General features: G+C 40.1%; 1 protein-coding gene across 4 annotated transcripts in view; it reads left to right on the plus strand.

Annotated features, from left to right (window-relative positions):
• The first annotated feature begins 9,382 nt into the window (after positions 1-9,382).
• fam131ba (family with sequence similarity 131 member Ba) overlaps positions 9,383-24,962 on the plus strand; it is a 51,134-nt gene continuing 35,554 nt past the window's right edge. For 2 of the 4 annotated variants that reach the window (XM_051664504.1, XM_051664506.1), the window contains exon 1: positions 9,383-9,472. In XM_051664504.1, coding sequence (XP_051520464.1) covers positions 9,415-9,472 — 58 coding nt within the window. In that variant the 5' untranslated portion in view covers positions 9,383-9,414. Of the gene's footprint in view, positions 9,473-15,185; positions 15,335-24,962 lie in introns of those variants that run through there. The other 2 variants (XM_051664505.1, XM_051664507.1) reach the window with 1 other exon arrangement.

The raw sequence follows: 24,962 nt of genomic DNA on the forward strand, positions 1-24,962 counted from the left end.
GAGTCACATGGGGTAACCTCCTCGTGGTCGCTATAATGTGGTTCGTTCTCGGTGGGGCGCGTGGTGAGTTGAGCGTGGTTGCCGCAGTGGATGGCATGAAGCCTCCACACGCGCTATGTCTCCGTGGCAACGCGCTCAACAAGCCACATGATAAGATGCGCGGGTTGACTGTCTCAGACACAGAGGCAACTGGGATTCGTCCTCCGCCACCCGGACTGAGGCGAATCACTACGCGACCACAAGGACTTAGAGTGCATTGGGAATTGGGCATTCCAAATTGGGAGAAAAAGGGAAAAAAAATAATAAATAAATCCTTACCTGTCCGCAGGTCATTCAGAAAACTTCATTGAATGGCTTCATTGATTATAACAGGAGTGATTTCATATTTAAGATTTTTCAGCTGAGGAAATACAGTAATTGTGAGCATCTAAACTATGATACAGCTTTATCGCCTCTCTCAGGTAGACACGCTCAGTATCAACAACACGTCTGGATAAGTCACTTCAGGGAAACGTTTGATGTTCTTTGAGAAAATTTGTAAACTCAGAGCCTTATTTAAAGGATCCGGTAATGATACCGGAAATTCCTCAGGGTCAGTAGCATTCTAATTCCTTTGTTATTGTTCACATCCTTGAAATGGTTTAAAGTTGTACCATGATTTATTTTTTCAATTCCTTGGTATCCTTTTTCACACTCGAAGTAAACGATTGCAGGGTAAACTTCGACAGTGGTGAATGGGAGTGAATGGGAGATCACAGCAAATATTATTTTCACTTATCCATTTGCTCCAAGAGCAAAAGAAAAAATCCACTATTATGTTAGGATGACTTTCCAGAAGAGAGAGAGAAAAAAAAATAAAAAATAGAGAGCGGAGGATTAAAGGAATAGCTTACCCAAAAATGAAAATTTGCTGATAATTTACTCACCCTTAGGCCATCCAAGATGTATCTGTGTTTCTTTCTTCATCAAAACAGAATTTAAGATTTTTAGGATTTTATTTCAGGCCTCCTCCTTTAAACAATGCAAGTGAATGTCCTCCATTTTTTGACGGTCCAAAATGCATATTTAGGGTGCATCAAAATAATCCACACGACTCCAGTCGACAAATAAAGGTCTTCTGAACCCAAACGATTGATTCTTTTTAGAAACAAAGCAATACTTATATACTTTAAACTACAAATGTTCACTTCTGTACATCACTGTGACGCACTCATGAGAGGGATGACGTAAGCTCGTTGGTAAGGTCACGCGTCACGTGGAGGAGGAGGCAGGAGAGCGTCATTGTTCAAATTGTTTATTATTATTATTATTTGGGAATTATTTTGTATTTTATTTTATATTGTTTTGAAATTGTTTTGGACTGTTCTGGTTTGTGAACAGCAAATGTTTCTCTTATAAACAATGACGCGCTTCCTGACTCCTCCTCCACGTGACCTTACCAATGAGCTTATGTCATCCCTCTCATGAGCTCACATCACAGGGATGTACAGAAGCGAACATTTGTAGTTAAAAAGTATATAAGTATTGTTTTGTTTCTAAAAATAATCAATCGTTTGTGTTCAGAAGAACTTTATTTGTCGACTGGAGTCGTGTGGATTATTTTGATGCACCCTAAATATGCATTTTGGACCGTCAAAAAATGGAGGACATTCACTTGCATTGTTTAAAGGAGGAGGCCTGAAATGAAATCCTAAAAGTCTTAAATTCTGTTTTGATGAAGAAAGAAACTCAGATACATCTTGGATGGCCTGAGGGTGAGTAAATTATCAGCAAATTTTCATTTTTGGGTGAACTATTCCTTTAAGTACCAAGGTATATTTAAGAAAAAAAGTGCCACGGTATTACCAACAACACCACAATACTGCTATAGTGCCTTTTATTTGTAAATATAGAAAATATAGTCTCAATAAAACAAATGAGGGTTTCAAAGGTCTGTTCTCTATGAAGACTCCAAGAATGAATTCCAACTAGGTAGCCTACAGTATAGCAAAGCTAGCTAAAGGGGGCGGAGTTACTCAGGAAGGGGGTTTGCCCAGCTCCACACATGTTTAGGGTTAGGGAAAGGGTTAGGATTATGGCCCGGGTATACTTCATTTTTGCGTGTTCCGGATGGTCTCGCGCCTGGTTGGCCGTGTTGCCTTGTGAGTATACTTTTCTGAGCTTGAACGATTAGGAATGCGTCCGACGCATGTGCACTACAACTGCTTTGTGACTCTTTTAGGACAGCCAATGGCCGGCGCATGTGCAAACGACACGCACAGCTGAGGACCGCGCACGCGAGTCATGAAAATCTAAGCGGCGCAGCTTTTCTGATGATGCAATTTGCGTCACACATACTGTTCATGCAGCATTGTGCAATGTGCACACCCGAAGTATACTTTGACCTTTATGCGCAAGAAATCACGTAGGTATAGCTGCAGAACGGAGATCTCCAAATGGGGGGCGGGGGCGGGGTATGAGTTACCCCAGAGGGGGGTGGGGTTACTCCAATAGGGGGGTTACACCAACTCCAAAAGGGGGTGTCACTTCCAGGCATGATGAGGGTTAGGGGAAAGATTAGGGGCTCTCTATATCTTTGCTGGCTGTTTGGAGCTTCCGCCCCTTTTTGGTGCTTTTCCTATGGCTATATTCTTCACATTTTTGGTGATATGTTGAGACAGCTTTACTTGATGTGTACTCTGTATTTCTCACCAGCAGAGGGCAATAGTCAATAGTCTTTAGAATGTTTTGCAATAGACCTGTAGATTGAAATCCATTGAGTGCCAGTCTTCAGCCAGTCTCTCTCCCTCTACAATAAAAACTTTACTGAAGTAGATATGAAAGCCAGACAGATAATAATAGAGCAGTTAAAATGTGAGAGGCTGGTGCAGCGTGGAAAAGAAGCTCAATCTCATTTAGGCAAGAGCAGGCTCAATGTCACCCAGCAGGACTGCCAAAAGAATATAATTTCTGCTGCTTTCCCAACTGAGACGCATGTCTAAACAGGCTTTGTCCTCATTTTAAAATCGTCTGGCCCTGTGGTTTACTCGCATATGTATTCAGGGTTACATAGTCTGGTAAGCATGCAACTTTGAATCAGCCATACTGCTGAATCATATTTTCTAAAATGGCAGTAGATGAGCATAATTAAGATCTTGTGAGATGATTACTTGCAAAGTACACTATATTGCCAAAAGTATTCACTCATCTGCCTTTAGATGCATATGAACTTAAGTGACATCCCATTCTTAATCCATAGGGTTTAATATGACGTCGGCCCACCCTTTGCAGCTATAACAGCTTCAACTCTTCTGGGAAGGCTTTCCACAAGGTTTAGGAGTGTGTTTATGGGAATTTTTGACCATTCTTCCAGAAGCGCATTTGTGAGGTCAGACACTGATGTTGGACGAGAAGGCCTGGCTCGCAGTCTTCGCTCTAATTCATCCCAAAGGTGCTCTATCGGGTTGAGGTCAGGACTCTGTGCAGGCCAGTCAAGTTCTTCCACACCAAACTCGCTCACCCATGTCTTTATGGACCTTGCTTTGTGCACTGGTGCGCAGTCATGTTGGAACAGGAAGGGGCCAACCCCAAACTGTTCCCACAAAGTTGGGAGCATGGAATTGTCCAAAATCTCTTGGTATGCTGAAGCATTCAGAGTTCCTTTCACTGGAACTAAGGGGCCAAGCCCAGCTCCTGAAAAACAACCCCACACCATAATCCCCCCTCCACCAAACTTCACAGCTGGCACAATGCAGTCAGACAAGTACCGTTCTCCTGGCAACCGCCAAACCCAGACTCGTCCATTAGATTGCCAGATGGAGAAGCGTGATTCGTCACTCCAGAGAACGCGTCTCCACTGCTCTAGAGTCCAGTGGCAGCGTGCTTTACACCACTGTATCCGACGCTTTGTATTGCACTTGGTGATGTATGGCTTGGATGCAGCTGCTCGGCCATGGAAACCCATTCCATGAAGCTCTCTACGCACTGTTCTTGAGCTAATCTGAAGGCCACATGAACTTTGGAGGTCTGTAGCGATTGACTCTGCAGAAAGTTGGCGACCTCTGCGCACTATGCGCCTCAGCATCCGCTGGCCCCGCTCTGTCATTTTACGTGGCCTACCACTTCGTGGCTGAGTTGCTGTCATTCCCAATCGCTTCCACTTTGTTATAATACCACTGACAGTTGACTGTGGAATATTTAGTAGCGAGGAAATTTCACGACTGGACTTGTTGCACAGGTGGCATCCTATCACAGTACCACGCTGGAATTCACTGAGCTCCTGAGAGCGGCCCATTCTTTCACAAATGTTTGTAGAAGCAGTCTGCATGCCTAGGTGCTTCATTTTATACACCTGTGGCCATGGAAGTGATTGGAACACCTGAATTCAATTATTTGGATGGGTGAGCGAATACTTTTGGCAATATAGTGTACATTTTAAAGGGTTAGCTCGACCAAAAACAACTTCCTTTCTTCCATAGAGCACAAAAGGAGATGTTAGACTCAGTCATCATTCACTTGCATTGCACTTTGTTCCATAAGATGAAAGTGAATGGTGACTGAGATTAACATTCTGCCTAACATCTCCTTTTGTGCTCCATGGAAGAAAGAAAGCAAAAGATGTGTAGAACAACATGAAGGTGAGTAAAAGATGACAGAGTTCTCATTTTTGGGTGAATTATCCCTTTGAGACAGTTAAATTCATGCATTTTTCAAAAAGAAATGTTAGTAGAAGAAATTTTTTTTTTTTTTTTTTTTTTTCAAACCATTAGAACAAATGTCGGTTCAGTTAAAACAGCTCACAAACTTTCCTCTAACTGTTACTGGTATAATTTTGTCCTTGCTAACACCCACGTATCATATGAAGTATTAAGGGAGCGCTCCCTGTTTAGGGAATGTTGTCAGTGGTCTCCCTCAAAGAGAAATTACTGTGGCAATGCTAATAAGCATTTATGCTCCCTTGAGCAAATTAAGAAAGGAGAAGACAAGCACTCTTTCCTAGACAGAGCAGTAATCTGAATGCCCACGGCGCTCATTAAGGGTAGCATACCATCATATTATTTGAGTGACTTGGTTGACACTGTTATTATTGCTTGAGACTACCAACGGATGTCATTTATGAGAAATACATGTTATTTTCTTAAAATCTTCCTCTTGACAAATTAAGAATTCATGCTACCAGACAATCAGCAAACTGAATTGAGCTTAGCTATAAAGGGTCTTAAAGGCATAGTTCACCCATAAATCTGTCATCATTTACTCTCCCTGTTGTTTCAAACCCATATGACTTACTTTCTTCCATGGAAAACAAAAGGAGATGTTATGAAACATTTCAGTCAATTTTCACTTCTATTGAATCCCTTTTCCATATAATGAAAAAGAATGGCTGTCATTTTGCCTCGTTTTGTGTTCCACGGAAGAAAGAAAGTCATATTGGAACAATAGTTAAGCATGAGTAAATGATGACAGAATTTTCATTTTTAGGTGAGCAGTCTCTATAAGGAACTAAACGCTCCAATTAAAAACACCCCAAGAAGTCAAAAATTACATGAGCAGGCCATATTTGTTTTAAAAAAGCCTCAAGATTTAGCCATTTTGCTCACATACTGCTGAATTATTATATTATATTGTAAAAGTCCAATCGCTGTGTAACAGGATGAATGCATGAATTTTGGACCAATATACTAAACTAAATAGGTAAAGCTGTCATGAAAAATTTGATTTTGGCTTGACAAAGCCTGCCCTGAATGTTTAAAACAGTTTTAAAAGCTTAGGGTTTGAAGATTTTACAGACCTTAAAATGAGGCAAACAGCAAAACTGGATTTGGCTTTTTTTTCTTCGAGTTTTTATTGTCTGCTGTGCGAAACCCGTAAGTCTGATCAGTTAGAAAAGACAGCACACTAAGTCAGAACATTCTAAAGGTCTGCACCAAGTTTGGTGGATGTAGCTTGAAAGCTGTAGGAGAAGTTGTCACATTTTCCTTTTTACAGCAAAATTCTGCGAGCGGAGATAGCTTGGGCGGACGTTGAGTGCATGTGAAACCAGCAAAAATCGAATTGCCAAGCAGCCTCTTTTTAATGCTGCACTTTATACTCTCTGAAGTTGAAAAGAAACTCGCCACTAAAATTATATCCTTGTCCACTGGGAATATTCTGTGTAGTACGAAGCACTGCCCACTTATTGATTTCACTAAATCATTTAGCTTTTGTCTTTCTTTCATTTTAATTATTCTATTTATTCTTTTTATTTTATTTCTCAATGTATTACTTTTTATTCTTATCTCATGTTCATGGTTTTTATTTTTTTTTTTTATGTATCTTGTATTTTCTTTAAAAATGTATATGTAAAGCACTTTGAATAGCCATTGTGTATGAAATGTGCCATATAAATAAACTTGTCATGCCTTGCCTTGGCTTGCCTACACAGAGGTCACTACCACATAATTTTTTTCCCACCCGTATTCCGGTGTCATGAGAAATCGAAAAAGTCTCCCTCTGATGTCACAGCAATTCCATTGGCTGAGGGACCTATTGGGTACTATTTTCACTGCCTGAGTAGAAATCCTTTAAAATCGTTTTATGATGTATGACGATATAAATTTGTAAATATGACATTTACTGACTTTTAAACCATAAGTTACACTTAATAGTGTATAACTGATGTTATAGAGTGTGAAATTAAAGAAGTGTCATTGTTTGTGTTTTTCAGTTAGCCTAGACTTCAATTAAATGCTATCACGATAACATGATAGGTTTTTGCTCAGGCATTACAAATGGTTACCCCCATGGGGACTCGATTTACTGGGCGGATTCAGTTTACCATGACACCTGTCAACTCCCGCTATTGATATAATTAGACATCAAATGATTGGATGAAAGTTATCTATAGGTCACCAGCTTGACGACGCCTTCTGATTGGATGGTTATCTTATGTGGTTAAGAACGAAACAGTTGGAAGAAGATGCAGTGGAAAGACGGACAAAACAGGTAAATCTCTTTGTTGGTAATTTCATAATTGATAGCTCCATACAGAAAAAAGTAGCCACCTTCAAGATACAGCAAGTCATTAGGGTGATTCTAAAACTTCTGACACTTTGCTGTTGTGACAGTAGAAAAACTTTGTGTATTTCTTTTTATTAATAGTAAATGTCTGATAAAAGGTTAGAAAAAAAAATTAGTAATATGTGACATCACTTTGTCCTGAAGAATAATGAGTGAGACTACATGTATGGAAATTTGTATTTCTTTTTCATTGAAAAATAAAATAATGTGTATGTATATATATATATATATATATATATATATATATATACATACACTAGCGGCCAAAAGTTTGGAATAATGTACAGATTTTCTGTTTCGGAAGGAAATTGTTACTTTAAGTCACCAAAGTGGCATTCAACTGATCACAAAGTATAGTCAGGACATTACTGATGTACTGATGAAAAAACAGCACCATCATTATTTGAAAAAAGTCATTTCTGATCAAATCTAGACAGGCCCCATTTCCAGCAGCCATCACTCCAACTCCTTATCCTTGAGTAATCATGTTAAATTGCTCATTTGGTACTAGAAAATCACTTGCCATTATATTAAATAAGTTTAAAGCAATTTGGTTCATTAAATGAAGCATAAAATTGTCTTTGTTTTTGAGTTGCCACAGTATGCAATAGACTGGCATGTCTTAAGGTCAATATTAGGTCAAAAAAAGCTTTCTCTAGAAACTCATCAGTCAATCGTTGTTTTGAGGAATGAAGGCTATACAATGCTTGAAATTGCCAAAAAACTGAAGATTTCATACAAAGTTGTACACTACAGTCTTCAAAGACAATGTACAACTGGCTCTAACAAGGACAGAAAGAGATGTGGAAGGCCAGATGTACAACTAAACAAGAGGATAAGTACATCAGAGTCTCTAGTTTGAGAAATAGACGCCTCACATGTCCTCAGCTGACAGCTTCATTGAATTGTGCCTGCTCAACACCAGTTTCATGTACAACAGTAAAGAGAAGACTCAGGGGTGCAGGCCTTATGGGAAGAACTGCAAAGAAAAAGCCACTTTTGAAACAGAAAAACAAAAAGAAAAGGACAGAGTGGGCAAAGAAGCAGACATTGGACAACAGATAATTAGAAAAGAGTGTTATGGATCTTAACCCCACTGAGCATTTGTGGGATCAGCTAGACTGTAAGGTGCGTGAGAAGATCCTGACAAGACAGCCACATCTATGACAAGTGCTACAGGAAGTGTGGGGTCAAATGTCACCTGAGTATCTGGACAAATGGACAGCTAGAATGCCAAGGATCTGCAAAGCTGTCATTGCTGCACGTGGAGGATTTTTTGATGAGAAATCTTTGAAGTAGTTTAAGTAGTAATTTTTTTCAAATTGTAATAGTAATTTTTCATATTATTAATGTCCTGACTATACATTGTGATCAGTTGAATGCCACTTTGGTGAATAAAAGCACCAATTTCTTTCCATAAGAGCAAAATCTGTACATTATTCCAAACTTTTGGCCACCTGTGTATTATATATATATATATATATATATATATATATATATATATATATATATATATATATATATATATATATATATACAAATTTCCAAATATACAGTATATATGTATATATATACCGATCAACCACAACATTAAAACCACCTGCCTAATATTGTGTAGGTCCCCCTCGTGCCGCCAAAACAGCATCTACCCGCATCTCAGAATAGCATTCTGAGATGCTGTTCTTCTCACCACAATTGTACAGTGTGGTTATCTGAGTTACCGTAGACTTTGTCATTTTGAACCAGTCTGGCCATTCTCTGTTGACCTCTCTCATCAACAAGGCATTTCCATATGCAGAACTGCCACTCACTGGATGTTTTATGTTTTTGGCACCATTCTGAGTAAATTCTGGAGACTGTTGTGTGTGAAAATCCCAGGAGATCAGCAGTTACAGAAATACTCAAACCAGCCCATCTGGCACTAACAATCATCTGCCAATCATATGGCGGCAGTGCAGTGCATAAAATCATGCAGATACATGTCAAGAGCTTCAGTTAATGTTCACATGAATCATCAGAATGGGGGGAAAAAATGTGATCTCAGTGATTTGGACCATTGCATGATTGTTGGTGCCAGACGCCAACCCAAGTTGAATACAAAGTCCTTCCACATGGTATTAAGAGTTCTATTCTGTTGCTTTGGGTGATTCACGTTCTCAAAGGGTCAAATAAATGTTCAGAGTGAATAAAACTTTGGTGAATTACTTTGCTCTAACATGGAGTTATTGATCATGGCCAAGGGCAGCAGAGTTGGGCCAGAGCCGAGCTCTCTGTCTGAATTAGAGCTCTGTCGGTGCCGCACAGTGCTGATGTACTCACACTGTGCAAATGTAGAGAGAAGAAATCGGATTTGCAGCGGCCGGACTACAGTTTGCTATGGGGATTGTTCAGAGCATTTCCCCCCATCATCATGCCTTCTATAGCACATTAGGAGGTCAGTACATGTTCAGTGTTATTTATAGTTATGCAATTAACATAATAGTATTTGGTAAAGGCAAGTTATATCACCACTGAATGTAGCATTAAAAGTGTGTAACTATATTGTTTTATGAAATAACAGCATTTGACTTTATTTAATTTGATAAATAGATAGATAGTTAGATGATAGATGATAGATAGATTACTGTTTTATAAGTTTATACTATTTATATATACTGTATTAACAAAATTAGCAATTGAACACTTTAATTACATATACACACCATTCAGTTTGTCAACAATAAGTGTTACAAAGGACAAGTTTCATGAAAAATTGCTAGCTAAACACAGCAAAACCAATATTTTAAAATGAATAAAAAGTTTTGTTAGTTTGCGCAACCTTCAGTAACACAACCTGAGTGCACATGCAGACACAAATACTAAATGTCTACAGTAAATATGCAAGGGAGACATTGGAACTCCCATCCTCAAAGTGAATTTGATGTAGCTGCTTAGAAAAAGAGAAAGAGGGTGGAGAGAAGGAGGGTGATAGAGAAAGAGAGAGTGAGAAAAGGATGACTCACCCTTTGAGAGAGCATCCTGTAACTTCAGGCAAGCTGTTGGGTGCATAAATAAATGATGATATGGTGTCCAAATATTGGTTTTGTGATGTCAGGATAAGCCTTCACTCTCCCTCTTCCTCTCTATTTATCTCCATCAGGGTCAAGTATTTGCCTCCTGACTTATGCTAGGGAAAATCTAGTAATTTATTTGTGTACAGTAATTAAAATTTAATTAAAAAAATTACTGTTACCTTGAATGTACAATGGTATCAATATCACTTACAATAAAGTACCAAAAAAAGTACCATGGTACTACCATGGCTTTTTGGACATGGTACCTTGGTATAATCATGATTGTTTAGACATGTACTATGGTACAAGTTTAACCATGTTTTTTTTGGTATTACCATGGCATTCTTCAAAGTACTATGGAATATCATGTAAATCAGGGGTGAGGAACTTTTTTTCCATTAAAGGTCATTTGAGTATTTACTAAATTATTCACAGACCATACGATTGCTTGCAATTTCTGATTGTGGGTTGAAATTAAAATACGCATTCCGTTAAGTGCTCTTGTACCAAGAAAAAACACTAAAAGGTCTGTCTATTATACAATATTTTGCCTTGTTATCATTTAAAATTATTTTCAAACATTGAAAATTTTTTTTTTTTTTTTTTACAGTTAATTGAATCAAAGCCTTTTTTTGCTTTTCAAATTATTTCTCAAATGGCCTCACGGGCTGGGTAAAATGGACTTGTGGGCCTTACACGGCCCTGAGGCCTGACGTTCCACACACCTGATGTAAATAGTGCAAACCATCTGATGCCATCACAGTACCATGGTGCTGCCACAGTATTTTATATATTTATTTGTATTTTTTTTATTTATTTTTTTTTGTAGGGGATGGCACTACAATGGTTTATATACAGAAAAACATGTATGATACTTTTTAGGATTTTTGTTTTTAATACATTTTATGTTTCAAATTTATAAAGCTGTCAGTATTGTATGTGCAAATACCGATGTTTGAAATATTCAGTTGAGAAACTCAATCCTTGCCAGACTGATCACACTGTGAATTAGGCAACATTAGGTCAAAAGTTCTGCTGCTGAAATCATTTTGTGCTAACCGAAATTCGAATCACTGCCCCGAATGTTGTTGATCGTATGGGCACGTTTCAACTTGTGAACTGAAGTTGTGAACTGTGAAATGTCCAGAGAGTGGTGCCAAAAGCGAGTTTTTAGTTGTAAATTATGAAATTCAGTCAACAAGAATGCATATCTTATTAACTCTACCCCCTAACCCAAACCCCAACTCTAAACTTATCCGTCAGTGGAATAAAAATGTAACTTTAGAGTGAAACTGCTATCTCAGAATCATGCTTACAATTGTTTATGTAAAAAAATAAATAAATCTATACTGGTTCTCACAGGACAAGTACCCGTGTCTCAGTGGTTGCTCATGCAACGTGCTATCATTAGCATTAGAGGGAAAGTTAAGCACGGTGGAAATGATGCAAAAATTCTGATGGTAGGGGATGGCGCCAGTCAGAAATTCGGCAGCATGGGTTCGATTTCAGAGTACATGAACTTTCAGAAGCAAAATGTCGATTTCTCGTGATAATTTTGCCTTTTTTGCTGATGAACTTGCTTATTAAATAAACCTTACTGAGACAATTTTAGAAATTGTGTATGCATTTTAAGATTGAGTAGTGTTTATGAGGTTAAATAAAGGCATCCGACTAAAAATATTTATTATTAACACAGGTAGCCTTAAGCCTAGAATTTTTTGTAAACCATTATATTGTAGTTTTCATGTGAATCATGACAATACTAAGTGAGAAGCGTTAAATTAGATGCTTGGGGGATTGCAGTAGAAATATAAACATGCCTTCGAAGGGGAAAACAGTCAACCCTGGCATTGTTTGGACATCTTCGCTGTAATATTACCACACACACACTTCATACATTCTTTCCTCCCATCCCTGTCATCCCTTCTTTCCTTTCTTCATTGCTCCTGTTCTCTCCCTCCCTCTCTTTCTATTCCACCAGAATACTAATATTGAGCTGTTGAGCTTCACACTCCTTAATATGTTTCGACGCACTCCTCCTGGGTTAGCCCTCTGTATTTCTCTTCAAAAATACTTCTAGAATGCAGTGACAGAATGTATTTGAAAAAGAAAGAAAGAAACCTTTTCTGGCTTGCTTGAGGCAGGGAGAGTGCGCATGTATGATAAGAACAGTGTGTTGTTATTTTCAAGGTTATGGATCTCAACAGACTCCACTGGACATGAAAAGCAAACAAGATGAGCCAGTGCAGGTTTTTTCAGATCTCTGAACTCTTCGATTTTAGTATTAGGGGGTAAGAAAGGAAGGATAAAAAGAGGTAGAGAGATGGCAAGAAAGATTAGGAGGGATAAACAGATGTTTGTGCATGGTTTGAAGTGTGGAAGCGCAACAGGAAAAATTGGAGAGAGGGAGGGGCGACAGAGTTGGGTGGGGAGATAAATTTGCTGCACTGTCTAAAATAATGGAGAGAAAGAGAAAATGTCCCCACGCAATTAAAATACATTGATTCTAAGTGTCCTGGAACTCAGGGAATTGCATTTACATATATTACATTTAGCCTACAACCTGGTCTCATTGCAAGTCGTAATAATTGTCAGAAATGGCAAAACTGTAAGAAATCGTACGAGTTGGCCCGTACAAAACCATACAACTTTTACTCCCATAGTAAAAAATAAATAATTAAACAAACCAATGAACAATGGGCCTTATGCATGAAACATGAGCAGAACAAATTTGTCTGGTAATTGCTCATGAATTCATTGTAATGTTAATTGTCCCATTGAAAACAATGGGCAAGTTTACGCAAGAATGGTGCTACTAGCAATTTACGAACAAATTTGTTCTGCTCATATTTCATGAATAAGGCCCATTATTATTACAAGATTGTAAGTTTAACCCCTAACCCAAACCTAACCATGATTTTAATAGGAGAACCATTGTTGTTTACCATGGAAAAAAAGAGTGTTATATGCTGCAACCAAACCTCATAGAATGAATGTTACTATTACAAAATTTTTGCAAACTGACTTTTACGTGCCGGGTGCTACATTTTGTCGCAGTTTCCTGGTGAAATTAACCATAGAAGCTCAACAACAACTGTGCGTTTTATTCACTTTAACACAAATCACAACTACAACAGCTGATTATGACTATATAAACACTTATTTTTTTGCACTATTACTCAAACATGGTTAAGTCATGATATCTAAACACTTTTACTATAACGCATAATTTGAAAAACAATAAATTTTAACGCTTGAATGACAGACTCAACTACATTTACACACTAATTCCAACGTGATGAGCTTACACGGTAGCTCACCTCATAGAGTGGATTTTGGATTTGGAAGATCGTGGTTGAAGCCCAGCCAAACACGCAAGCAGACACGTGAGCCCAAAGTGTCATAGAAGCTACATGAAATGATGTGCTTGCTTCAGAAAATGTGCTTTTCATTTCGCTTTTTGTTTTGGAACACTATAGGTTTGGTTTAGGGTAAGTATGTCTGGTTTGTTTAACTATCATTTGCTTTTAAAACACTATTGGTTAGGTTTAGGTAAAAGTCTTAGGATAGGGAGGTACATTTTACTCATTAAAGCCTCCATCTGATATTTACTTTTTAAACCTTGTCTGATTACGACACCGTTTCAATCGCTTTTGGGGACCATTTCAATCATTTCATTACGTTTTGCAAAAATGTTGCCATGTTCACGTTATGTTCACGAGTTCGAGCTGAACGTAAGTGTTTTGAACTGACGTTCTTAAAAGTTTTCCTAAGTTTAAACCCTATCCCAAACCTAAACCTAACCATAAAGACTAAAGCCACCTTTCACTGCATCCGACAATGACAGACGGTAGACCGGAAGTCATTCATTTCCAAAGGTGAGTCACACTTTGAATATGAGGTTCCGACCATCTCCGGTTGCGACATTTTCGAATCCAATTTGAGACTCGGCTGTGTTAAAATATTTCAACTCATGCGACTAGACCGTATGCGACCGTCTGACCGGAAGTGATGTATTCATGCAAAACTATCAGCGCAAAGTGATAAATATCAGTAGATTTTGGCATAAACTTTTTTCTAAATGCCTGCTACTTCTGTCTTTTGGCCAATTAATTATGTAGAAGTCAGAAATGATTTTGGAATTACAGTAAACGTGTGATTAAATGTGTACAGGTGTAATTTATTTCTGCACACGCAAAACCTACATATTTAAAATCACAACTATGAATTTCTGATTCATACGGTATTTGCTGAATTAGGATTGTTATTGCTGTTAATTATCATAATATTAACTATAAAAACAGTAATAATTATAAATAATACTATCAATAATAAATAATGAGTGAATATTAATCCTGAATTTTATTTAATTCATTCATCTGCTCAACAAAATCACACACATTAATGTCATTCTGAAGTAAACCTCTGGTAGCTTCTCCTTCAATGAACAAAATCCATTGCGAGCAAAACGACAATTCATCACAACTGCCACCAGGGAGAGAAATATGACTGTTGGAGACAGTGAAAAGGCGGCTTAACCAAACCAAGTCTAAGATATTTTACGATTTCACCATCTTGTACAAATTATTTTGAATCATGAGACTATGACCAACATTTGCATTCGGCAGATGCTGATTTCCGATGCGACCTTCAGTGCAATCAAGGTTTAAATAGTATCAGTAAGTGATTTCCCTGGGAATCAAACCAATAACTTCAACCCATCTACCAGTTGAGCTACAGGATCATTAAATACTACAAATGCATCTAACTTCTTATCTCATGCAATATGAACGCCTCGCTTTACATGGTCCTTATTGTTGTCATTGATATTTTCAATGTCAGGATCAGCTATGTGATACCATTACCCATAGTTTTGATTCTAATGACTTGCATGATGGCAGAAGTGGCCAGTAAAGAAATTTCGCACACACAATCACGCCGTTTTACAGACACACTGACTTAGTGACTGACTAACTCTGATATCTCTCTGGTGAGAGTATGTGGAGTGGAGGGAGGGTTTGTGAGGCAAGGAGGAAGGGAGGGTGGATGACGGCGGCACACACACACTTGCACGCAGCCTTACGGAGACAGGAGGGGAGAGAATCAGAGAAGCGGAGAAGAGGAATAAGAGTGAGAAAGAGAGAGAGAGAAGGAGAGAATGTCTGCTGAGAGGGTGGCTCTTCCTTGTTCACAAACCGGCCCTCATTGAGACATCATGGGCTGTATCGGCTCCCGGACCATCAGTAAGACCCCCTTCATTTGATTTCCTTTCTTTTGCAGGTTGAAAGGAAAGGAGCCAGGGTTAGGGGAGCAATAGCCAATGCTCGCACACATCCCCCCTCTCGGGGAAAATGTGTGTTTCTATGGAAACCTTTTGGTTAAAGGCCGTTTGTCCTCCAGGCTTTGACAGTGATTTGGCATACTATTGCGGGAAGCCGGGAAAGAGGTGGCGGCTTTTGCATGCTGTGTGCATTTACAACATAGTGTTTCTGGAATGGATGTCCACATATGCATCCAAATGCATGCAGTAGGTGCAGACAGACAGGCTGTTGACACAAAAAAGAATGGAATCTTTAGACATAAAGTGGATTTTTATGATGAGTGCGCATGTGGTCTAGAATTTGGAGAGAGAACACAGTGCATATGAAAAATTGATGGCTTTGCATGCATTGTCTCAAAGTCCCGCCATATCTGACACCGTGCTAAGGTCATGGCAGGAGCTGTTTGTGTGAAAATAGCAGCAGTTCACAGGTCTGCGCACGCAGTGTGTGTGAGCCAGTGCGCACTTGCTGCCTTGCACGCATGCATGAATTACTTTAATTACTGGAGTAAACTAAAGTAGGTGTTTTTCAAAATAAGTAAAATATTACATGAAATATGGACCACACAAATGCTCAGATGTGTCATGAGGCTGGCGGATGCGCCTCATATGTAGGTCAAATTCTGCAAAGTCAACGGTGCCGGTGGGTACTCGAAGTGTTCGGTAACTCGCGTGGCTCTCATCTGTTCCCACCAAACGCGCTGGATATGCTTTAACACAATGAGCAGCAACCGCTGATGAAAAATTGCATGTGTTTTGGCACAATATATAGCAGGCTGCCTACTTTGGAGAGAGGATGCAAAATTGTTCCTCTTAAATGAGTTTTAGCATGATCTGTATAAACTAATAAGACAACCATTTCACCAGGGCGCAGAATCAAAACAAACAGAGACAGCTCGTGGAGCCTGTGATAAATAAATAAATGCTGCTGTGTTTGACCTTTGATTGTCATTGAGCTATAATGTCACATAAACTGTGATACCCTGTGCAGAAAACTGAGATTTATTTCCCTAAAAAGCTATTGAAACATGTCAGCAGAAAGACAAAGTGGTATATATTGATTAATTAGGGAAGCCCATATATCCTCCTGAAAGAACCAAATTCACCTCAGAAATGGATGGTATTGAATTATTTTAGAAAGAAAAGACAAATATCTTTAAGTTGTTAGGCTGAAACTGGTGGGATACCTGATATGTGCTTTGTAGGGGAGCGTGGATGACATATTTAGTGTGTTTGGCTATAAATAGAGTCTAATCTGACCGAAGAGGAGAAGAGAGAGGACAAGATGCATACTAATAATATGGGTCAAAAGCCTCGTTTGGGCCTGCAATAGTTCACCCCTTTATTAAGAGTGAAGGAAACACTTTTTAGGCAGGATGAAGACATTTATGCTATGTCGTTATGTTGCACTGATGCTCATAATGGCTTCATTCAATGCCCTGATATCGATTTTTGTTATTCTTGACTCCTTGGTCTCACAAAGAGAATTGTTGCTATTTCCAGAAATAGGAACATTCTTAGACCTACTACATTGATCATCGCAACAAAGCCTTTACAAATATCAAATGCTGATGGATAAATACATACAGTATATTGCATTTGATTATACTTGCATGGTCATGTATTTTGCATTGTCAAAGACTACTACAAGTGTCTGGGTATGTGGGCTCTTTAAGAGTGCTTCACGCCCTTTTGAAGTAATTATACAGCTATCATTCCTCTTACAGAATTGTATAATATCACTATTTAATGAATCAACCCCAGCCTTAAAGGGCACTTCTAAAATACCTGAATCTGGTGACAGCTTGTAAAGGGCGATTGCAATTAACTAATCCAAGTATTAAAACAGAAATACCCTCTTGCAGTTTGGTAACCGGGCATAAAATTACACTTCACTGGCTTTCTTCATTAAAGTTGGTAAATTTTGTAAGTCGCTCTGATTTGTGGGTCTCCTCTAGCTATGTTATTGGTGAGGATGTATCATTGTCATTGTGGCCTAATAATAAATGATGTGGCTGCAAGTACACTGGTTGCAGGTTTAATCCCAAGTAGGAGCATCTCAGGAGTGTGTATAAGTGTGTATAATGAAATAACTTGAGAGAGGTGTATGTGCGTGCATGCAAGCTTGAAAGTGCAGTCACTCACTTCTTTTTAATAAAAGGAAATTCTTAAAACAACAACAACTTCTTTTTTTACTGCAATTTCACTTTTACTCAAGTGGAGCACTATTCTTGTCTACAGTTGAAATTCAGTACTATCGCACTTCTAATATAGTTGGCTCCTTGAACATAAATTGCTGTTTTTTTTTTGTTGTTGTTTTTTTTGTTTTTTCAATTTGTCAGTTGTTCTGGAAGAAAGTGTGTGCTAAATTAATTAAGTTAAACGAATAGTTAATGCATAGCATGTCCATTTACTTTTTTATTTTTATTTATATGAATGTGTAAAGAAAAGAATATATAGGTCCTGTGACTGGTCACCATTTCTAAAAATAGTTTTCACTGTTTTTAATCACCTATTTGCCTTCTAGTTCATTTAAATGGTTGTGTGACCAATACATGTTTAAAAGTACAAATATTCCATGTAGTCTCTCGATAAAAATCGCAAGGCTATTTAAATGTAATTAAAAATAGTTTTATGATTACAAATCACTGCAGGACCTGTCTACTACCAAAAGTATTTAAAGTCAACTATCCAAATGCAAATGTAAATTTTTTAGCATGCATTTATTTGTCACAGGACTTTGTGTGAGTAATTTTGTGTGGGTGTGTTTGGAAGGGCATCAGTTGGATGGCTCAGCTCTTGGCATGAATACCAGTGTTTGCACTGGGTCGCTCTCTGTATGTGTTTGTTCTGTTCTGAGCTATTGTGTTACTCAGGGATGCCTCTTTGTATTGATTTAATTTCAAGCTCCGAAAGAGGGACAGATGAGCTGACATAAAGATGGTCTCGTTCTACCTTTCTCACACATACATACTGAACACATTCAATCAAATGCTTCCCTCTGAGCCCAGACCGACGGCGAGCACCTAGGGAGGGGAACCTCCAAAAGGTAGCCCCTTACCTTATAGAATGCTAGCAACACCCCTGGTAAGAGACAAGATGAATCACAGAAAAAGAAAGAGAGATAGAGAGAGAGGCACTGCAAAAGAATGAGTCAGACAAGAGAAGGGAAGGAGGGAGGGATGGAGAGAAAGTGGGTGATGGAGGCACAGGGAGTGACAGACTAAAAGTTCTCAAATGACTTCTGGTGAATTTTTACCTTTAATCCCCTTTCAACACGTGGTGTCCTTATGGAAAACCGATGCTTGGGCCAGTTTTATGTGTCATTTCAATCGCGACTGCTTGCAGAGGCGTCATGCCAATTCAGATTGAGGGAGCACGTCCCCACTTTTGAGCAAAGAGGATTTTGAATGGATTATTTGAACTTTAAAATACTTATTTGTACCTTTGATAAAATTAAATACAATTATTATTGCATGTAGATCCATTAGAGTCACATATACTGTATATTACAGGTGTGTTATGGTAATACAAACTTATTAATTGCATCAACGTCAGTGCAGTTAATGTTTGCCAGCTATGTTTGATCTCTGGTGAACAGTCAATACATTTTTGTTCATGCCTAATATAGATTATCTTTATGTTTTTGTTTGATCGGTTGCTGTTTATTTACTTTGGTGCTGAAATACATTTGACAGGTTTTGTGACATCTTAATACTCTTTTTGTCATGTTTAAAGAAAGCAGTGGCTTATTGTTTTATTTCAGTGTGAATAATCTCATTCCTAGTGATTATAAAAACAAAATGTAAAAAATAAACAATGAAATAAGTATCTATTATAAGCAACAAAATGCAGTTTTACATGGTTCCTAAGTAGCACAGTGGTGGCTCAGCCTGATCTCACATAAAATTCGGCAAGTCGGAATCTGTATACGTTGACCGAATTTGAAAACACTGCCTCCAGAGGCTAAAGCGGTAAGTGTTTCAGAGCATATAAACAAGTGTGACATCCATTTATATCCAGGAGAGGTTGCCAGAAGCCAGTTGTAAAAATAATTGTTTTCAGCTGAACAGGGTGCAAAACAGTGAAGATAAATTTTTATTTTATTTAATCTACCCCCCAACCAAAACCCATATCTAACCATAACCATTAGTAGAGACAAAATGCAACGTTAGGGATAAAAATGCAACCTCCTTATCACGCTTGTGATTGTTTATACAAATGTGATTACTTCCTTGTTTGAATGGGGATTGAACTGTGGTCTCCCATGCAACTGACACAACACGCTAACAGTCGTGTCATGAGGGAAAGTAATTGTTGTTGAGCCATTCCAAATATGTTCGAAGGGAGATAGGGCATATCAGTGAGTCGGCATACTGTTGCCGATTCTAGGGTACCGGAACTTTCGGAAACAGCATGCCGACTTCCCGTGTGATCATGTTGGGTGGCTTCAGAACTTTTTTAATTGGGTAGTCATGATGAGTCCTTATACATTTTCAGCATGGCACACAGTTTTTGAAGGTGTTGTAAATATGCACATTTAAAGTATAAAATTGTTATGTTATATGAATGTTTAATGACATAAATTCGAAAACATGAATTAAATAAAAAAACAACAAATACGGCTGGTATTAAATTCAAATGAAAATTGTATTTATTTATTTATAACTAAATCAGCTTTGGTTATTCTCAAATCAAGCTGAATAACATTCAGGTTATGTCAAGTACATACTTTGAATATTAATAAATCCTCAAATTCATATTAATTTTTCAATTCAACTTTTCACTCAAATTATACTGTTAATATAATTTCAGCCATGACAACACTTTGGAAAGATTTAGCATTTTAATGTGGGTATGACATATTTATAGGAAATTGGTCTTGGCGGACTAGATCTACTATGCTGCTGCTGCTGCTGCAGAGCAAGTACTGAGACTTGCTACTGTTAGGAAATACACAGACATACTGAGTTAAGCATGTGCACATGTTGCTGCAGCTGCACAATTATACAGAACACAAGACATGCTCCCTTCCTGGATCGGGGCTGTGTCGTGACAGAAGGGCTTGCATGATCTAGGGATCTCCAGAGCTATATCATCGGGAGCAGTATGCTCCTGGAAGGGTCTCCCATAGCGAACAAGTCTGGGGTGAAGATCCAGACTAACACAAAAAAAACCTCCCCCCCAAAAAAAAAAAAAAAAAAAACATCCAAAAACCCCCAGTGGAAGATGGCAAAAAGAGAACGTTTACCCTGCCTGGAAGAGGGTCACCGGGACCTACCCCTGGAGCCAGGCCTGGGGGGTAGTGTTCCCAGGCGAGCGCCTGGTGACCGGACAGCCCATGTAACCCGGCCGGGAAAACGTAACCATTGCCCGAAAAGGCAATCTGGGGGGGCCATGTGGTCCCACCACCCGCAAGGTCCAACATGGGGGTCAGGTGCAATGCCTTTTAGACAGCAGGAAGGAGTGGGGTGGCCCGTGGCATCACGGACCCTTGCGGCAGAAACTGGCTCTTGGCATGTGGAACGTAAATTCACTGGGGGGAAAGGAGCCGGAGCTGGTGCGTGAGGTTGGAAGATACCAACTAGATATAGTTGGGCTCACCTCCACTCACAGTGTTGGCTCTGGAACCCAACTCCTTGATAAGGGGTGGTCCCTCTCCTACTCAGGAGTTGCACAGGGTGAGAGGTGCCGGGCAGGTGTGGGGATACTCACAATTCCCTGGCTGGCTGCCTCACAGTTGGAGTTTGACCCTGTGGATGAGAGGATCGCCTCAGTGCGACTTAAAGTCACAGAGAGGAAAACTTTGACTGTTGTGTGTGCTTATGCACCAAACAGCAATTCAGAGTATTCAACATTCTTGGAGAGAGTGGGTGGGGTTCTGGATAGGGCCCCACCTACAGGTTCCATAGTCCTGCTGGGGGACTTCAACGCTCACTTTGGTAATGACTTGGAAATCTGTAGCGGGGTGATTTGGAAGAACGGCCTACCTGATCTAAACCCGAAATGTTATTGGGCTTCTGTGCTAGTCATGGCTTGTCCATAACAAACACCATGTTCGAGCACAAGGATGCTCATAAGTGTACTTGGTACCAGAGCTCCTTGGGTCAAAGGTCAGTGATTGACTTTGTAGTCGTTTCATCTGACTTGAGGCCACATGTTCTGGACACTTTGTAGTCGTTTCATCTGACTTGAGGCCACATGTTCTGGACACTCGGGTGAAGAGAGGTGCTGAGCTGTCAACCGATCACCATCTGGTGGTGAGCTGGATCAGATGGTGGGGAAAACTGACAGACAGACCTGGTAGACCCAAGCGCATAGTGAGGGTGTGCTGGAAAAGCATGGCAGAGGACCCTGTCCGGAATGATTTTAACTCCCACCTCCGTGAGAACTTCTCCCATGTCCCAGCGAAGGTGGGAATTTACCCTGTTCAAAATGTTGCAGCTGTGGCCAAAAGCTTGTTGGTGCCAGTCACGGCGGCAACCCAAGAACTTGCTGGTGGACACCGGTGGTGAGGGAAGCCGTCAAGCTAAAATAGGAGGCATTTAGAGCCTGGCTGGCTCTGGGGACTCCTGACTCAGGCAAAAAAGGCACAGCGGCTGCGGTTGCATAAGCAAATTCCGGAGCATGGGATGAGTTTGGGGAGGCCATGGAAAAAGACTTTTGGTTGGCCTTAAAGATGTTCTGGAGAACCATCTGGCAGCTCAGGAGGGGTCGGTGGAGCCTCGTTCAAGCTGTGTTCAGCAAAGGTGGAGAAGCTCTGACCTCAAATGAGGACATTGTCAAGAGGTAGAAGGAACACTTAGAGAAACTCCTAAACCCAAGAGATGTACCTCCCTTACAGGAGGCAGGGCCAGAGGCTTCCACGCTTCTCAGCCTCCCCATGAAAGTCTATGCCAGGGTGCTGGAAAGGAGATGCCAGCCAATAGTTGAACCTCAGATTGAGGAGGAACAATGTGGAATCCGTCCTGGTCGTGGAACAGTGGACCAGCTTTTCACCCTCTCACAGATAAGAGGGGGCATGGGAGTTTGCCAATCCAGTCTACATGTGTTTTGTGGACTTGGAGAAGACCTACGACCATGTTCCCTGAGAAATTCTGTGGGAGGCGCTTCGGGAGTGTGGGGTGCCGTGGCCACTACTGGGGGCCATTTGGCCATACACGTGGAGCGAAAGTTGTGTTCGCATACTCGGTATTAAGTCAAGCTCGTTCAATAATCATTGGGTGCTGGACTCTGCCAATGTTGTGCCTTGTCTCCACTCCTGTTTGTGATTTTCATGGACAGGATATTGAGGTGCAGCTGAGGTCAGGAGGGCATTCTATGTAGGGGTTGGAAGGTGATGTCTCTACTTTTTGTGGATGATGTTGTCCTTTTGGCACCGTCACATGGATGACTCCAGTATGCGCTGGAATGGTTTGCAGTCGAGTGCGAAGCAGTTGGTATGAGGATCAGCACCTCCAAGTCTGAGTCCATGGTTCTCTCACGGAAAAGGATGACATGCCCCCTTCAGGTAAGGGGAGAACATTTACTCCATGTGGAGGAGTCTAAGTATATTGGGCCTTATTCATGAGTGAGGGGAGAAGGGAGCATGAGATCGGCTGCAGGCTGGGAACAGTGGCAGCAATAATGCGGTCGCTGTACCGGACTGTAGTGGTGAAGGGGGAGCTGAGCCATAAGGCAAAGCTCTCTATTTACTGGTCGGTCTACATCCCTACCCTCACCAATGGTCATGAAATCTGGGTAATGACCGAAAGAATAAGATCACAGATACAAGTGGCTGAAATAAATTGTCTCCGTATGGGGGCTGGACTCATACTCCGTGACAGGTTGAGGAGTTCGGCCATCTAGGAAGAACTCAGAGTAGAGCCAGTTGAAGTGGTTCAGGCATCTGGTAAGGATGCCCCCTGGGTGCCTCCCGTTGGAGGTGCAAACTGGGACGAGACCCTGAGGTCGGCCCAGGACCCGCTGGAGAGATTATATCTCCCAGTTGGCCTGGGAGCGGCTGGGGAGGAAGGGGAAGTTGCAGGGGAAAGGGATGTCTGGGCCTCTCTGCTCTCCCTATTGCCACTGCGACCCCAATGGACTAAATTGTAAAGAAAATAGATGGACAAGACATGCTTCATTGAGCATTTAAGACATGATGCTGCACAAATAGAAAATCCTCATGTAGCAGATAGACCATTGGAGCTGTGGTGAGGGTGGGTTTCAGAGAAAAACTTGCAGCACACTGCAGTGAAACTGGCTTATCTGCAAAATTTAGCAAATTAAATGTTTGACAATTAGAGACACAAGTTAATTGGCTACTGGATTACATGTCAAGGACCAATTAACTTACACTATGTGAGCCGATTAGCTTAACATTGACTGTCCTGTTTAGATGAGATCAGATCTGACTGATCAGATCCGATTTGTGTGTCCCATGGCTCACTTTCTTGCATATCTGCATTGGTTGCTATAGCAATGACACTGTATCAGTACATAAAAAAAAACAATGTGGAGGGGAATGGAATAGAGATTTTAGCTTATATCATGGCAATGTGTAGCTGCGGCGCTGGACTACGCCTTATGAGGCAGCGGCAGACACAGAGGAGGCTGGCATGCTCCACTTTATTTCGTGCTGCCCTCTCCGCCGGTATCATAGTTCAAAGTGGTGTGTGGTCCAGACAGACTAACAGTGACTGGTGGGCTCGTGTGATAGCCACCTTTGATGAAACAATGTGGCTGTCGAACTTCAGAATGCGCACAGAAGTTTACATTAATAATATTCTCAGATAGACCTACACTCCGCCACCACACAGCTTATTTCTGCCACCACTGCCAGCATGTTTCCTGCAACAATGTGTGTCGTATAACGTCTTTACACAGCGTGAAATAGTGACATATGGCAAAAGCCACTTGAGAACTGATCAGACACATTTAAAAAAAAAAACACTGGGTGGAGTAAGTGATTGGGGTTGCGGTGTCTCACCTTGGTGCCCCCTCAAAAAAAAAAAAGTGTATTACTGCTGACCAAGGTGTATTACCACTGACCGGTCAGCGACCTTTACCATGAACATGACCCTGACTGCTGGTATCCATTTTCACCTGTTTATTCATTCAGAACTTGTTTGGGACAGTAGGAACAGTTTAAGGTGTGTCTTCCTTTACAGTTTTCCATTTATATTGGACTAAAGGTCATTTCATAAACTAATCATTTGCTGGAGAGTTTTAAAGCTAAGTGTTAAATGTTTTGATTCTAAAAACTCTTAAATTCTTTTAAAATCTTAGAAAAGTTATAGAAAAGTTTGAAAAGTAATGCATAAGAAACATGGCACAACTGGCATCACAATGTGTATATATAAATCCAACATGATCACATGGGAAGTAAACATGTTGCTACCAAATTTTCCAGTACCCTGACATCGACCCGATTCTGCCAAGTTACTATCTAAGCGGCATCTCCCATCAAACATTTTTGCATCAGTTCAAGTGTGTTTACATTCTCCTGTGGCACAAATAATAGTGTGTTGCATCAGCAGCCTGAGAGACCTGGGTTCTCGTCATGTTTTGAA

Source organism: Myxocyprinus asiaticus, chromosome 30 (genome assembly GCF_019703515.2).
Source record: "Myxocyprinus asiaticus isolate MX2 ecotype Aquarium Trade chromosome 30, UBuf_Myxa_2, whole genome shotgun sequence".
Taxonomy (NCBI): domain Eukaryota; kingdom Metazoa; phylum Chordata; class Actinopteri; order Cypriniformes; family Catostomidae; genus Myxocyprinus; species Myxocyprinus asiaticus.